The sequence below is a fragment of the Pinus tabuliformis genome, chromosome 6 (assembly GCF_031772625.1).
Source record: "Pinus tabuliformis cultivar Carrire ecotype Pingquan chromosome 6, CPIR1, whole genome shotgun sequence".
Taxonomy (NCBI): Eukaryota; Viridiplantae; Streptophyta; class Pinopsida; order Pinales; family Pinaceae; genus Pinus; species Pinus tabuliformis.
In genome coordinates, this window is record NC_142292.1 from 1,956,573,300 (window position 1) to 1,956,590,937 (window position 17,638).

Here is a 17,638-nt window from a genome sequence, read left to right on the forward strand (position 1 = left end):
TTTTTTGTGCAGGTTCTAATTATAGCAATCGGAGCTATAGTTGGAGCTTACAATCCAAGAGGAGAGAAGAGATTGTAATGGATCACAAGTAAGCATCTTTTAATTCTCCGATTTCTCTAAGGATAAATGTATAGTCTTTGACTTCTGTTGTTCTAGAATAGGCTACTAGGTCGAGGGAAGATACTTTTATCCACAGCCGTAGATTTCATATAACACTTACTAGTCCTGGGTATTAGTACTCTCTCCTCCTAGCCATATATTTACGTTAATAAGCGTGATTATTTTGAAATAAGGCTTCAAAAATTTCAGTTTAATTATAAAAAAATATTAGGTGGATAGTAGGAATTTAACCATCACAAAATATTCTAGAATATCCTTAGAAGTAGTCATAAATCAAATGTTCAAATTTGTCTCTAAAGTAGTTATGCTCTTTACGTAATTTTAATTAAATTGATTAATTTAAAAAATAAATCATATGAACAAATGTTGGAGGAAACGTATTCAGATTGTTTTGCCACATGGTCTTCATAAGCCACGATATTGGGTCATGTTACTATATCAAAGCCCATTTGGAGGTTAAGAATCTCCATGGTAAATTCATAGTCAATCTCTATGTTGGCATTATGATGCAAGTGTTGTACTTGTTGGCAACCCACTCATAGAAGAACATCTCACTTACATATAACTAGATGAATTTACAGATGTGACTAAATGCATGGGATGCAGGACAGCTTAAAGGAATAAGAAGATCAAGTTCTAAGTGTGACAAGTTAGCTTTGCCATCAAGTCCAAAGGGGGAGATTGTTGGCATTATGAGACAAGTGTTGTCCTTGATGGCAAATCACAAGATGACAGATTATAGTGTAGCAGGTCAGTAACAAAGAATTGATGATCAGACTACAAAGAATGAAGAAAGAAGAGTATATACGCAGGTTCACTATATACCAAGTAGGGTATACACGTAGGTTCACTATATACCAAGTCGCGTATACGCAGGTTCGCTATATACCAAGTAGGGTATACACAGAGGTATATGCAGGTTCACTATATACCAAGTCGCGTATACGCAGTTTCACTATATACCAAGTAGGGTATACATACTTAGTTTCATGCACGGAAAAGCGCGTACATGTCGGAAAGCTTATTTTTGGGTCTGTGGTATTTAGACTTATGGTTTTGGTCCGTGGTATTGCACCCATAACCGTTGATCCCAAGTATTGGGTCGATGGTATTGTTTTATTATGGTTTTGGTCCGTGCCATTGAGCAAGGCCTAAGACTATAAAAGGAGAGGAAGATCATTAGGCAAAGCGAATCAAAAAGTCTTGAATATCTGAAGAAGTATGAGATCCAGGATGCAGGTTATGGGTTGATGATGCATTGCTTGATCTGAGCTAAGGAGGGATCTCACCGGTTGATGGAGAACAAGATCTAAGGAGAGATCGGGATCAAATGGTTTGAAATGAACTATCTTTATATGGTTGATTATGCTTATTCTAGATCTGCACACTGACGCATGTAATATAAATGTTACGAGTATGACTGATGTCTCGTACAGTTGCAAAGTTATAAGAAAATATTTTTAGATCTGTATGCGGGTTGGCCTTGGAAAAAGCACGTATGTATGCAGGTTTGATTCATCATAGTAGCGTATACCATTTGAGCTATGATGTCTGAAGTTACAGGTGGTTCTGGCTGTTGATGAGTTCTAATGACTATTTAATGGTGTCAGTATTCTGCATATCTTGGTTGGATGATTGTGTATTGATGGATGAGAACTAATATGGATCAAGATCATAATGACTCATATTTATGTGATCCGATGGACTAGATCTGGGTGCTAACACATATATTATCCTTGTATAGGTAATGATCTGGTTATGTTTGAAGTTAGGAAGTGCAGAGAAGTTATGAATAAGTAATTAATGACATATACGTTGGTTCACCTTGATGAAGTTGTGTACATGCAGATTCAGCACTTCCAAGTAGTGTATGCACTCTGATGCATGTTTTTGATGATACAGTTGGTTCTGATTGATTTTGCAGAGTTTTGTGACTGTGTTGATTGACAGGGTTTCAGTGTTTTAGTGATTCAGAGATTGATGATGCTAGTAGTGATTGTTTTGAGCTTTAATGATAGTTATGGGTCCAGTATGAAAATTTGATGAAACGTGGCCTTCAGATTATAGTGTTGTGCTTCAGGAATATCCAGTCTGAAAATGTATGAAATGTGGTACCCAGAGGAGAGAAGATTGTAGGCAGGCGCCTACGTACTAGTATCTTAGCTAGTACAAGAGCAAAGGGGGTTGGAGCTCCCTTCCAGGAGAGTCTGGAGAATGAGAGAAGGTTGTAGCCTTCTGCAAGATTATAGCCTGCGTGCTGGTGAAGGACTGCACCAGTACATTGTAAAATAAGTTTCTTAATAAAAGAAGATAGAAACGAATTGCAGCAGGTGGTTTTCACCCACATTGGGTTTCCACCTTATATCATGGTGTTCATGTGTGTTGCTTATGTGTGTTGATCTATCTGTTTTACTGCTATTGTTGACTGTTAATATGGCTAATAATGTTCTGATGCATCCATTGAAGATCACATAACTGAATCACGAGTTTAATGGTTATACGCTAGTTGCAATAGACACAGTCGCGTATATACGTTGATATACTTAACTGAAGTAGCGTATATGAATCTGAGTATGAAATTGAAAAAGTTCAATTGATTAGATAATACTGATTCACCTCCCCCCCCCCTCTTAGTATTATTTCCAACACTCTATGGTTAAGAATCTTGTTACATGTTTTTTTAAATGTATATAGGTTTTTCACATATATTAATATTTTTTATAATTAGTAATAATAATGATTTAAATAAAGTTATAATTTATTTGATTTTTATGATTTTTTTAATCTTAGTAATATGAGATGTATCATAAATGTAAGTGTTTTGATTCTTGTTGTGGATTGGTTCCTATAAGTGTTTCCCAACAATTTAATTTATATGGTCATGCTAATTACATATATTATACATTTGGTTAAGACCTGTCTAGTAGAAGCAACAATGTTATTAGGTATAGTGGCCACATAAAAATGACATAACTCTCCAATGTCCTTAAGCTTTCTAATTGGCTTTATGAATTCATCTAAACATTGATTAATTTCCATGTATACGAATTTTGGAAAATTAAGTTTGGGCATATAAACATTAACAAAACTTTTAAAAAAATTATGTAAAGTTGTATAACTTATAAAATATAAAATTCAAACTTGAATTAAAAACACATGAAGTGCCAAGGAAGCCAACTAACCCTTCTTGCTTGTCGTCATCTAAATTGTGCCTAATCAAAGTAATCTATTCATAGTTGGAAAAATGATTGAAAATAAATGAAAAAACCTATTTAACAATAATCTCTTCAAAGGAAAAATGATAGAAAATTGTATTACAAATTGATAAAAAATTAGAAAAAAAAATCATAGTTATTTTTTTCCTAATTCCTACATAAATATATCTACACATTGTAACCTGTATTCTTTCATTGATAAACCAACATAAAATGAGTATTCCATGCAACAATTATCTATTTTTTTTTGATAAAAAAATGAATTATTTAAGAATATATATATTATTTTTAAAAATCATAATAGATATACATTTTCATTCTAAGAAAGTAAAAAATTGCTTCATACACCCACTCTATTAATAATTACTATTCTAAAACATCACACACAATGTTAGTGAACAATAATAATCTTATAATGAATAAAAGGTGAGGAACTTTGAGAGCTTGAAACACATTTTCATTCCAACAAAAAAGAAAAACCACTTCATACACCCCCTTTTATTAATAACTTTTCCTTCAACAAAAATTTTCCTCCGACGAAAAAGGGGAGAAACTTGAAAACTTGTTATCACTTAAACCTAAGCCAAATATTTCTCTTCTTTGTAAATTACGTGTGTTCTAGGTTAGGTTGGATGAAATTCAAGAACCATTCCATTTATATATATATAATATAATATTATAGGCAAGAAAATTCTCAATTTCCCCCATAATATTTGAACCGAAGACTACATCCATGCAACCATTTTTTTAATATCTCACCAATAAAACCCATATCAATATCGAAAATGTTTAAGCATAATTATCTCCAACGAAAGTGAAATGGTTGTTGACAAAGAAATTGATGAATATAGCGGTTAACTCTAAGAATAATAGTATTGTCGATGTAATACGTGTTTCAAATAAAGACAAATCCCTTTGCAATAGATATCAATATACTATTGTAGATGTAGCACGCGTTAAGTAGGTGAGATGCTGATGAATCTGTCATCGCCCACGTCGGCCAATACAAAGTCAATGCCTTCACCTAACAACATTATGAACATCCTCGTCATCCTTGACACCATTCATTTTGAGGTTTTCCATGCTTTACATTTAATCATCTGATTGGAGAAATTTGAGTATCGTCTGGTTCAACTCCTTGGGTTTCTCCAACGGAGGTACATGCCCACACTCTTTTATGACCACAACATTAGCCCTCTCTCCAACATGTCTGCAAATATTATAGAAGAAAACTTAACTTCTGCGTTGAGAATATAATACTAAATATGACCAATTGGCTTCTTCTACATTAAGAAAATCAATTATTTGGCTAAGGAGCTTGTTACCTTTGTAAAACATAGGCCTCTTCCAACTTGAAAAATCGATCCTTCTCTCCCCACACTATTAGAACGTCCTGTCAGATTTTAAGAAATTAAACGACAATGAATCGTTTCGAAATATCAAAATATTGGGAGATTTTGTGAGATTATCGAATATAGTACATGGATAAGAAACCAACCTGGTTTATTGTTGGCAGTGCCTGCAAATTATTCGAACCAATGACTATAGCATCGGCCAGCTGCAACTTTTTCTCTCTGTTGCCTTCCATAACCTAATTCAGAGAATTCAAATTGAAATACAGTCAGTTTCGATGATTATTCAAGATAACATTTCTAGAGAACAATCTGAATGACAGCATATAAACAAGAACATTATTTTATGTATATATACCTGCCATAGGTCTTCGTATATGAAATCAGGAAGCCATGGGAACTTGTAAAAATCGACATTCAAGGAGATCTTCAAGCCTTTGGCATCGATGGGAACAAGGAAGTCTTTAATGTCGTCAGAGTCGTACTCTTTCAGAAGAGAATCGTACGTCGACGGCGTCATGCAAATTGCAGAGCTGACAATAACGAGGCGACGGACAAGGTTAGGGTATTTGTGCGCCATCCAGAAGCCAACGAAGCCACCGTAACTGTGGCCCACCACGATCAGGCTTTCTACCCCGAGATTTTCCACCATGCCTTTCATGCACTCCGCCTGGAATAGCTCAGTCCGCTCGGAGCTGGTCGTGGTGGAGTCCCCACAGAATATGAGGTCGGGGATGAGCAGATCGAAATGCTTTCCGAGATAGCAGATTTGGGTATCCCATCCAAGCAGCCCATCGGCCCCGAAACCGTGAATCAGAAGAAGAGTCGGCCGCTGATTCTCTAAATTGTTAGGTTTATTCTTCTGTAAAACCCAGCAGTGCAGGGAGGTGCGCCCATCGCTTAACTGTATCTGCCTAGACTTCAAGCCCAGCGAGATCCAGCGGGCTCGCTTCCGCTTTCTCACGAATTCGATAATACTGAATCCAAACAGTCCTCTCATTTCAACTGTGGATTAATATTCAATCTGTAACTCGATCTCGGTTCAATAGAAATAATGTTCTGTCGAACAACCAAATGTATAAGAGTAAGAAAAGTTGACTAGTGCGTCGGGTCATCGAATCACCCGATAAAGAGGTGCTACACATGTGCTAGAAAGGTTTTATACAAATATAGCAACACATGTGCTAGAGAATATAGCACAACAAATATAGCAACACATGTGCTAGAGAGGTGATATATAAATATAGCAATATAGCAACACATGTGCTAGAGAGGTGCTATATAAATATAGCAACACATGTGCTAGAGAGGTGCTATATAAATATAGTACTTCATTTAAGTGGTGGTGATGATGATGATACTTCATTTAAGTGGTGGTGGTGGTGGTGGTGCCGATAATGATGATGATGATAGTGGTGGTGGTGGTGGGAACTCAAGAAAATAAAAAGAATTTAACTGTGATTCTTCAAGTAACAAATGTTAGGGTTGAGAACGGATGTGACTAAGAGTAGGGTAGTCTAAAACGAAGTATTTTTCATCTTCCACCCTCTTAGTATCGCAAATCTGACAGATTATATCGTCCGAGGGAGTCTTCGGAGTAGACCATCGCCCGGTTTCAATTTGAAGCTCATGAGAATTAGTTCTTGTGGTAGCGATGTTAATTTTTTTCTTAGTGTTGGTCAACACAGAGAGATAATTCTAGTTATCAAGGGTGGGGTTGATCACATCCTTATAGTATCTTAGTTTCCTTTTACCCTCCAGCTCCTTATCATCCCACAACTTGTCCTTAAAATTGGAGGTAATAGTATCGTTGACACTATGCTTGCTTCCCATGATGATATCCTCCTTAATCCCGCAGTGGTTGAGCCAAAACTGGGCATCCTTGTTCCACCCGCGCTTGAAGTGAAAGTGGGGGTTTTGACTAAAATTAGAAGCAATTTTTGGGAGCCTCTTGGATTCCATGTTGTAAAGTTTCTTCTTATACATCAGATATCTAAACATAGTCATACTTTAAATGGGGGACAGGCCAACTTCGGTCAAGAGGATAGGATATGGAGTATTTCCCTTGATCTTGAGGTTGTAGGTTATGAATTGCTTTTGAATCATCTCAATCTTTCGCCATGACTCTCTGGATATACTGCAACCCCAAACTTCACATCTGTATAAGACAACAGGGCTGACGAGAGTCTCAAAGAGGAACCTTGTTTTATTCCAAATGCAAATATTGACCAACTTACAATTGCTTTCAAGCTCATAATAAGTTTTCCAACCTCCAATAATCCGTTTGCTAGTGCTATAATTCCAGTTGAGTTAATGAGGAAATTCAATACCCAAATATTTATAAGAAGGAACATGCTCTAAGCAATGGTTATCATAGACAAAACTACCATGGGTGATGTTTTTGGATTTAATGATCATAACTTTAGTCTTGTCGGTATTAACTATCATGCCCATGTTGGAGCACTAGATATGAAGAGTCTTAAGCTACTTGTCTAGGTCATCATGGATTTTTACAAGAAGAATGATATGATAAGCATAGAGGAGAGAGTAATGATTATACCAGCAAGCTCAGTGCCCTTGCAACCTACAGTCTCGAGACACCCCTCTAGCTTATCAATGTAAATGCAAAAAAGGGTAGGGATAGGGGACACCCTTACTTAACCCCGATATTGCATTTAATATCTCTAGACCACTCTTTGTTGGTCTTAAGCTTGGATATGTCTGTCTCATAGAGGCAGAGCACAACAATCCTCATTTTAGGAGGAACTATGTGTTGTTGGGAAAAGTATCCAATACGGAATGACCCTATCCCACTCTAAGGGTGATAGTTCCTTAGCAACAATCAAAGCAAAGCTATCTGAGATTACTTCTTTATGAGATGTAAAAGAGGGGAGAAAGAAATCCACTAACCGATGTCTTTCGCTAATGGTTGATCCAATCTTCTCTCCTTGCTGCTTGCCCCCAGCTCCTTGCTCTTTCACTGGCCCAGCTACACCAAGATCCTGCAAAATGGCAAGAGAGGGAAACTACAAGAAGCATATATTCATAATTGATTCAAGGATTAGAATAAATCAAATACACAAGTATAACAATACACCATTGAGACACATGCATATAGAAGAACCTCAAATGCTTTATTAATGGAAGAAGTAAGGTTCAGGAAGTGATACAACCATAAGAGGCCCAATCCAGCATCACCTTCCCAGCAGAGAGAAATCTCCTCTTCACCTCCTTCAAAGCAAATCACCCAATAGTTCTAAACTCAAACCAACAGCAATTCTTTACATTCACAAGATTCCAGCCTCCCTAGACCTCATGAGAGAGATCTATATATAGGAGTTTTGGAGAAAGGATGAGTCAGCTTGAGGCTGGCATGAAGCTGACTAGTGTCCTCTCTCACTTCAGTTCTTCTTCAGTTCTTGAGTCCACTTGGAGGTTCTTGCTTCCACTTGGAGATCTAGAACCTCTTACTCATCACCAGTCGAATTCCCTGATCCAAGTGTCATTTTGGAAGCTTCCTGGGCATTGAGACCTTGAGGAATGACTATGCCACATGTCCAAACTCGCCCAACGCAGGTAGCCTTCTTTGCAGTTGACATTCAATGCAGGTAGACAGTGGAGCAGTTGACATTCAGCGCAGATGCTCAGTGGAGCAGTTGACATGATCCATAATTGCCTTGGTTTTTAGTGTTTTCAGGTGGAGAACTTTTATTCAGTGTTGTGGTTTGCTGACCTTGTTCCTCTAGGGGTAGGAACAACATGTTTAGGGACTTTGGATCCCTTAGATTATGGACATTTCATGCTTCATGCTGTAAGGCACAAAAATGTCTATAACAGTTGCCCCCTAAAGTATGAGGTCGTTTAACGGGTGAAATGCTTTATCAGGAGGATCCGAAGTTCATTCAATCGCTGAGAGGTGACCTGTAATAAGATACAATACAATACATTATTTTCCATACTGCTTTCATGATCTAGCTGAGGCGGGCATTCCCATGCTCAGCTTTATAAATTCATTTTGGTACATAGAACAGATGATCGTCTAATGGTAGACTGATAATCTTGGTGAAAATTATCATCCTTTGAGTAGGATGATCATCTGCTGCAATGATGTACATGTCAAATGTCTTTATATTTCCTGAATATATATCGCAGCCCGGATGGATGAAACTAGATCCGGGGTCTTCAAACTCGTTCGATCTTCACTCTAAGTACAAGTCGATCCATGTGAGAATTGCGCTAAAGTCGAACATGGAAAGACATCGCTTGATTACCGGTCAATGATGTAAACCGTTAACAAGCGCGAGAGGAATCACCAATAATGATAATGACCCTCAAGGTACTGCAGTACAATTCACGTGGTGTGAATAAAGGACTTGGCGTCGAACACCATGCAAAATCTTCTGGTCAAAGGTCATTGATGTATACCTGTCGCCAGAAGTGAGAAACTTGCCATTGAGGCATGCAAGCTTCAAAGTACTGAGGGGGGTGTTCTTCGATCAACTTCTTGGATAATGAGCTGAAGTCGACAAGAAGCGATCCGTCAAAGGAGGGCCTTAATGAATCCCACATCAGTGACACGGAACGGAGCTAATGATTGTGATGAAGGTGAAAACGATCTATGAAATATGATTCAGGGTGGCGGTCATGAAAGGATGAAAGATGATGTATGGTAGTGGATGGGACACAGTTGACTCTTTCTGAACAACATCTCTTGAACATATAACGACAATGATGCGATGGATCGGTAGCATTACCCCAAATGTGGATGGTTTGGTGAGACCATGGTGATGAGACCGGTGAATGAAACAACCCAACCTGATGTGGTACGGAGGAAAAGTGACATGTTCAAGAGCGACTTGCTACCATTAAAGCTTTGAGGTTCTCCCAATTTTTCCCCAGTCATTTCTCACCAGTACCTCTTTATTTTTGTCAAGCTTAAGGAGGATAACATATGCTTGTTCTATAACCTGCCCTTCGGGCAAGCCCATCGCTATGTTTTAACGAGCTTAGCGATAGGGAAACTCGTTCTCGTCTAAAGACAAGTTTGTCGCTATTTAATCATTTTAACGAGTCTAACGACAAGGAAAACTCGGTCCTTTTCATTTTTAGAGAGTCTGAAAAGGTACATAAAGTCAACTCCAAAATTCCTTTTTCATCATCTAATCCCTTAAGTCTGAAAAAGTATAAAACAATACAGAAGGGATGAGTTTTCGATAACTTTAACGAGCCGAATAAAACAAGCGCTCGACCTTTTTGTGCAATAATCCCTCATGTCCAAAAAGATTAAAATCTAGAGGAGGGATAGCTCTTCCGGTCCTTTTAACGAGCTGGAAGGCCAAAACTCGGCAATCTTTTCATATTTTACGAGTCAGATGAAAAGAGCTTAAAGAAGACTCGTCTTTTGAGGAACGAGTGATAAATAGGGATAGCAACTGGTTCCAGGTACAGGTTGGAATTTCCAATCACGGCAGTGTCACAAGGATGGCTAGGTGAAATCACTCTTCGCAGCTGTTTCTCAAAATGGGTAAACAATCATATGGAGGTGAACGATCGGCCAAATGAAAGTGGAGGTGGCAGGTGCAAACACGACCAAAGCTTTTTTATGGCTGATAAATTTACGATCACAGCAGTTATTTACCGGGATAGGTTCATTTTTTATTTAAAACTGAGCTTAAACTCTGGAGGGAACATTGCTCACTGCTTATATTTATTTTTTAACGAGCATGAAGACCGTGTTAAAACTGCTCGGATCTTGCGTTTATTTTTTAACGAGCATGAACTTTATGCTAAAACTGCTCGATTATACCAGTCATAAGATAAGAATGTCTCCTGAAAGATCCCATTTTTTATAGAGCTTGCGCCTTACCAAAGCTATGCTCACTCTCCTTTCTTTATGCAAGTTCGGAAATGGCTAATCCAAAAAACAGATAAATAACCGCTCTTTGCTTGCACTCCAAAAGGGTTGCATGCCCCCAGGTATAAAATACAATTTCAAGGCTGCCCCTCCTCCTTCCCACCTCTGCTTTTCTTTGGGTGTTCACAGCTACTTGTCGTCTTGCTAGTCCAATTTTAACGATACTTGTCTTCTCGTTAATTTTAACGGGTCTATACGATACTTGTCTTCTCGTCAGCCCAACTTTCAACAGATTTTTCGCAAGATCGCAAGAGAACAGCTACTTGCGACAAGAGAGCAGCTACTTGCGACAAGAGAAGAACACTACTCAAGGACAAAACATTTGTGTTATTGAGGGAGGCTTACCTCTTTCTGGTTACCCAAAGATTGTCCTGTTATTTTTTCAACAAAACACTTCCTCGGCAATGTCTACCTAAATAGACAAGGGTGAATGACCTTTGTCAAACACGTAACTTTGACAAAAGAATCTTATTCCAGAACAACCCCTCTTCCATCCACAGACGGGGTACGGACTAGTCATATTCCCTCGCAGAAATTCTATCTTATACCCAAGGTTTTCTCTGCCCCAACGCAAACCAGGATGCATGCCCCCTGGGTTCCAGTCCCATCTTTCCGAATCACTCGCATTCATCGGGAAGAAGGACTGGGGGTGGAGACATTTCTTGATTGAATAGACCATTCAGGGTTGGTATGTGACTATTTGCGATGCGTGATCCCGGAAATGAAAGTTGGTCTACGAGCTTGACCATTCTTCCTTCGTGTGGAAAACACATTACTCTAAAGAGTGAGGAGACTATTGCTCCCATGCAATATATATAGTCTCGTCCAAGGAGTAGGTTATAATCCAAGGGTCCTTGAACGACCATCACGTTCATTTGAACGGCCTTCCCTTTCAATGTAATAGGCACATTGGGGAGGATCCCTAAAGGTCGACTGGTTCCTTTATCGAAACCCGAGAGATTTCTTATCTCAGGCAAAAGCGCCGGGGAACCCAGTGCTTTCCAAGCAATAGAGGAAAGGATACTCACAGATGCCCCTTCATCAATGATAGTGCCAGCCATTACCATTCTATATATTTGGACTATGATTCTGAATGGTATACTGGCTGGAAACCGGGGTCTGCCTAGTTGGTTCCAATCAAAGGACACAACCAGGTTGCTTGGTGGTGGGACCGAATACACGGCCGGATATGACCCTGACGATGTTCCTTCCTGCGATAAAGGAATGGGCGCATTGCCCTGACGCTCGTCAGAGTCTGTGTTGATGAAAAGAATCTGGATGGTGTCATCCTTATTCTCTTAAGTGAGGGTGTCATTTGAAGATGAATCTTCAGTGACGGTGTCATTTGAAGATGAAACTTCTGAAGGGAGAACCGGGTCAACTGCCGTTTCGACCTTTGGACTTTCGTCCGGCCTGGATTCAGTAGGTTCATTTTCCATGACTGACGCTTCAGCTGACCACTTGAATGGGACAGCTGTATTCTCAACCAACGAAGGACTTGGCACGAGTTTTTTGTATCCAGGAGGAAGTCTCAACGGTGAAACCGGACGATCTTCCAAAACTCTCTTCGCTTCGTCTAAGAAGGGACAATGGTGGATGGCGTGATCGCCTTCACACAGTCTGCAGGGGGATCTTGCTCCCCCTCTTTGTCTTGAACCTTCACTTTTGTTGGTCGACGGTAAGCATTCAACATGGCTATCAGAGGTTGAAGCTCCCGAACTGTGCAAACGAGGGGACCAGTCCCTTAGTATCCGGGGAATACAGGGACAATCTCTATGGAAGTGGTCTCCTCTACATATGACACATGGCAATTTAGGCCCGATCTGTGCTGTGTGTGGATTTTTGTCAGATGTCTTTTGCTTGCCCCCAGTCGCCTTAGGCTCCTTCTTCTTCTTCTCCCTCTTCTTCTTCTCCTTCTTCTCCATGGGAGCTTGGCTTTTGCCGGCTCTACCTTGCGAAGATGAAGGATTGGAGGAAGAGTTATAGGAAGTAGAAGGCTGGTGGGCAGCTCTAGACTGATCTAACTGTTGACTCGACTGTTCAGGAACCATGGTGTTCTGAACTACATTGGTTGAGAATAGCCAGATTGGCAGGCCAATTGTCAGTCCTGGAAGCGACAATGTGGCCATGTGGGGCGCACCAACTTCTCCCCAAGAGGAGAAAGGACTAGGATTTCCATCATGGGGAATTCCTTGGTTGGTGCGTTCCATGTTCTCAACCTACAGATGAACGCAGGAATAGGAGGTGATTATGTTTCGTTTTAAAATAAATTTTATAACGACGCTTTAGACACAACTTGCTTTTTCACTTTTTAAGAGTCGAGAAAAAGCTAAAGATGACTCTAGTCTCCTTCGATGTTTTAACGAGCCCGAAGTGACAAATGCTCGGATGGACTTTTTCAGTTATAGAGTTTGAAAAAGGCCAAAAGAAACTACTCTGGAGATCTAGGCAGAGGGTGTGGCAAACCTTTCGCAAAACCACAGAATACGTTTTACGGTACGGGTGGTCAATCTTCGTGAATGCTGTGTTCACTGCATTGCGATCAGTAGGGCGACCGACACGGCTTCCTATGGATAAAGGCTTTGTTCCTATAGGGGTCTCCCAATATATACGTGACGGTACGTGGGAGCACAAGTCCGTATTGATACTTATCGCTTCACCGTGGAGGAATCACCCAACCACTCAACGCTAAGATATCACGTTTAACGACGCCGGAACACGTCTCTAGCTTAGACCTCTATGTGTTTGCGTTATGTTTCAAAGCGTTGTTATGTAAATTCAATTTATTTTAGGTTGATCTTGTTTAGCAGTTTGCCTTTATGGATCACCACGAGATGTATGGTACAACTCCTAAATGCAGTCTAAAGATGAGAAGCAAGCTTTTTCAATCTTTTCAACTTATGAAAATCTTAACTACTGAGGGAAAAGAAAGACATCATCTTTTCACACAGATCATAGAGCACACACTAATGCACTTTTCCCTAAATCAACATGCAAACTGTCAAAATGCACATGCACAATGCAGGTATTTCTTTTCTCTTTCTTAATGTTGGTGTACTACAAAAAGAAAGTTGTTGTATAACTTTGAATTCAATTTCAAGTGAAAGCAAACAAGCTTTTGTCCAAAATCAAAAGAAACCTTAAGATTTACTTGTTTCAACACTAGAAATACATAAATTCAAACCATATGACGAAAGCAAAAACTCAATCAGCTATGAACAGCAAACAAACTAACTCTTAAGATCAGAACGACAGTTATCACAGGCCTAGATCTAAGAGGCCACAGCAAGACTAGTTCACTTTCGTTATGGGAAACTGCAAATGATGTAAGATATACACAAAGAAAAAATACAGTTTCTTTATACAACCGAGGCGGAATAGTGGCAAAGAAAGGTGGTTTCACATAGGTACATTGACTGATAACAGGCTGCAAAAACAGGGCAACAGAAAGCAGAGAACCCCAGTTGCACAAGGCCACACTGGTTCAGCGCAGGTAGAACACTGTTAGTTTGACATTCAGCGCAGGTAGCCCCTTCGGGACCTGCGATGAAATGCAGACTGCCTTCACAGTGCCTACAATGAAGAGAGAAACTCTCGTTTCTCTGGGTTCTGGGTCACAGATTGCTAAAAAATCAACAGTTTTTGGCCAAATCAAAGCTACCAATCAAGTACACACTAAAGGATGATTCAAAGGAGGATGAAAAGCTATCACTAAGAGCTGTTCAAAGTCCTTGTGGATTAGCTCTTCAAATCATAAACATGCCCAGAAATTGAGCTAGAGTAGCTGCCCTCTACTTTGCATTTGAAAGATCCAAATGCAGTTCGATTCGGTAATCCCTGTGTTTAGGAAATGAATAGAAAAAACACAAACAACCAACAAGATACGATCCCCAGTGGAGTCGCCAATATGTTGTTGGGAAAAGTATCCAATACGGAATGACCCTATCCCACTCTAAGGGTGATAATTCCTTAGCAACAATCAAAGCAAAGCTATCTGAGATTACTTCTTTATGAGATGTAAAAAAGGGGAGAAAGAAATCCACTAACCGATGTCTTTCGCTAATGGTTGATCCAATCTTCTCTCCTTGCTGCTTGCCCCCGGCTCCTTGCTCTTTCACTGGCCCAGCTACACCAAGATCCTGTAAAATGGCAAGAGAGGGAAACTACAAGAAGCATATATTCATAATTGATTCAAGGATTAGAATAAATCAAATACACAAGTATAACAATACACCATTGAGACACATGCATATAGAAGAACCTCAAATGCTTTATTAATGGAAGAAGTAAGGTTCAGGAAGTGATACAACCATAAGAGGCCCAATCCAGCATCACCTTCCCAGCAGAGAGAAATCTCCTCTTCACCTCCTTCAAAGCAAATCACCCAATAGTTCTAAACTCAAACCAACAACAATTCTTTACATTCACAAGATTCCAGCCTCCCTAGACCTCATGAGAGAGATCTATATATAGGAGTTTTGGAGAAAGGGTGAGTCAGCTTGAGGTTGGCATGAAGCTGACTAGTGTCCTCTCTCACTTCAGTTCTTCTTCAGTTCTTGAGTCCACTTGGAGGTTCTTGCTTCCACTTGGAGATCTAGAACCTCTTACTCATCACCAGTCGAATTCCCTGATCCAAGTGTCATTTTGGAAGCTTCCTGGGCATTGAGACCTTGAGGAATGACTGTGCCACATGTCCAAACTCGCCCAGGGCAGGTAGCCTTCTTTGCAGTTGACATTCAGCGCAGGTAGACAGTGGAGCAGTTGACATTCAGCGCAGATGCTCAGTGGAGCAGTTGACATGATCCAAAATTTCCTTGTTTTTGAGTGTTTTCAGGTGGAGAACTTTTATTCAGTGCTGTGGTTTGCTGACCTTGTTCCTCTAGGGGTAGGAACAACATGTTTAGGGACTTTGGATCCCTTAGATTATGGACATTTCATGCTTCATGCTGTAAGGCACAAAAATGTCTATAAAACTATGATCTCTTCAAGTCTCTCACATAGCTTATCTCGAGTAACAATGTTGAAATATTTTCTAAAGTCCACAAAACAACAAAAGAGATCAGCTTTACTATTACAACATTCCTCTACAATGATCCTGAGAGTGACAAGATGGTCAATAATTGAGTGATGTCTCCTAAAACCAGCTTGCCCTTCAGCTCTTTTACCATGGTTTTCAAGCCAAAGTCTAAGCTTCTTTTCCAATATGATCCCATATAGTTTGGTTAGGATGTGGCTAAACATAATGGTCTCATAGTTAGAGGGATCGCTTTTGTCCCCACTTTTAAAGATAGGCACAATAAGACTTTACGTCCAAAGCTTAAGGAAGCCATGCTTTACTCCCAAATTAAGAAGCTTGTGGAGATGAAGAATGAGGATAAATCATAAATAAATTATTCTTATTTTTCTTTTAAAATTTCATCAAATTTATTAAAAAAAAATAATTAAAAATAAAATAGAATAATTTAAGTATGCAATTCTTTCAATATTTAGTACAAAATTAACATATAATATGTACAAATAATATTATTAATATTATATGATGTGTAATTGATTTTATATTATAATATGCAACACTAAAACAAATACTACCTACAAAATACTTTAATTTCATATTGAACACATGATTTTGTATAAAGAAAAAGAAAAAATAATTTAAATTAAATATTTTTTTTATATTTTCTTTTTCCATTGTAATAGAGATGTGTAATTTATTTCTATATTAATATGGATTTGATATATGAATTAAAAAAAGTAGCAAAAGTAAACCTGATGTGGGCCATAAATGAAGTATTTGTAAAATATTATATAAACAAACATTTTCTTCTAATTGGAAGTATGAGGGAGATTGGTAATTCCTTCAATGTTTATTATGGAGTTCACATGTAACAAATAGATAGATAAATAGATACATAGACATTTAAAATTTTAAAAGATGTTAATAATACAAATAATTCAATTTGTATATATAGGGATAGATAGATAACGAAAGACATAGGTTTTCTACTATGAAAATGAGGAGTATCTATTCATATTTTAATGTAGAAAATGTGAATCATAAATAAAATATTTCAATAGCAACTATGTATATATTATATAAAACAAATGAATATATATATATATATATATATATATATATATATATATATATATATATATATATATATATATATATATATATAAAGAATTTTATTGGTGTTTATATCAAAACCAACATAGACCCATAGCTTTAGATCTATTAAGAGTAGAATGGAATTAAACCTTTTTATGAGTGAACTTTTCATCAAGTTCTGCACTCATAATGCTAATCTTATCTGAAGTTTTGCACTAAAACAAAGACTTACACCTTGATATATTTAACCTCTCTAGAGGCCTAGTAGATCCCAAATTAATATGGAGTTATGCTGACTTTATTTTTAAGTTTAAGATGTTATTAAAATTTTCATAATAATTAAATATATATTATTTCTTAATATTGCTATTGAGGAGTTTTGTATTACGGTTTGAAGGGTGCTAGGGTTTGTGGAATTATAAATAAATCCATGTTATCTAACCATTTTTCTAATTGTATATGAGAGCTAAATTTTGTCCTAAAGTTGGTCTCATGATGATCGGGTTCATGTCAGCACCCCCTGGGGGAGGGGGAGTGCCCCCCACCCCTCCTCCTTTAAGTCTATGGTTTTTGGTGCCCATCGCTCTACCCCCAACCCATCTGTCACTGCATAGGAGTAGAAAGGCAAGCAAGTAGCTTCACCAATGCCCAGAGCACAATGGAAATCCAACATGAAGGGCCATTGTCTCACGAAGGCAGCTAAAAATCCCCAGGTAGTAATCCTGAACAACCGCTAAGATCAATCTCAACAGTTTGTGCAAGATCATGTGATAATCTACAAATTTATGGGTATTCGGCCCAAGGACACAGATATACTCAGATGGATCCAACTAAAATGGCGACCAAAGTATGTGACTGAGATCCTTTTAAGGGAAAAAGGTTTTTTCACTATGATCTTTGATGATATGGAGGGCATGAGGAATGTTCT

At 38.5% G+C, this 17,638-nt stretch overlaps 1 protein-coding gene across 1 annotated transcript; it reads right to left on the reverse strand.

Moving 5' to 3' along the window:
* Positions 1–4,194: 4,194 nt before the first annotated feature.
* On the reverse strand, positions 4,195–5,716 carry LOC149266998 (uncharacterized). The gene is made up of 4 exons (XM_089397803.1): positions 5,046–5,716; positions 4,834–4,926; positions 4,661–4,728; positions 4,195–4,545 (listed from the first exon to the last, which is right to left on the reverse strand). Exons 1-4 carry the CDS (start codon positions 5,685–5,687, stop codon positions 4,428–4,430), a joined length of 921 nt encoding a protein of 306 aa, XP_089253929.1. The 5' UTR covers positions 5,688–5,716; the 3' UTR covers positions 4,195–4,427.
* Between the last annotated feature and the right edge of the window lie 11,922 nt (positions 5,717–17,638).

Bases quoted from the DNA above. Each gene is read 5' to 3' on its own strand.
- LOC149266998 (XM_089397803.1), bottom strand. From the start codon at position 5,687: ATGAGAGGACTGTTTGGATTCAGTATTATCGAATTCGTGAGAAAGCGG. The intron at 4,927-5,045 runs GTATATATACAT...TCTCTGAATTAG, and splicing joins TATACGAAGACCTATGGCAG to GTTATGGAAGGCAACAGAGA. The intron at 4,729-4,833 runs GTTGGTTTCTTA...AAAATCTGACAG, and splicing joins CACTGCCAACAATAAACCAG to GACGTTCTAATAGTGTGGGG.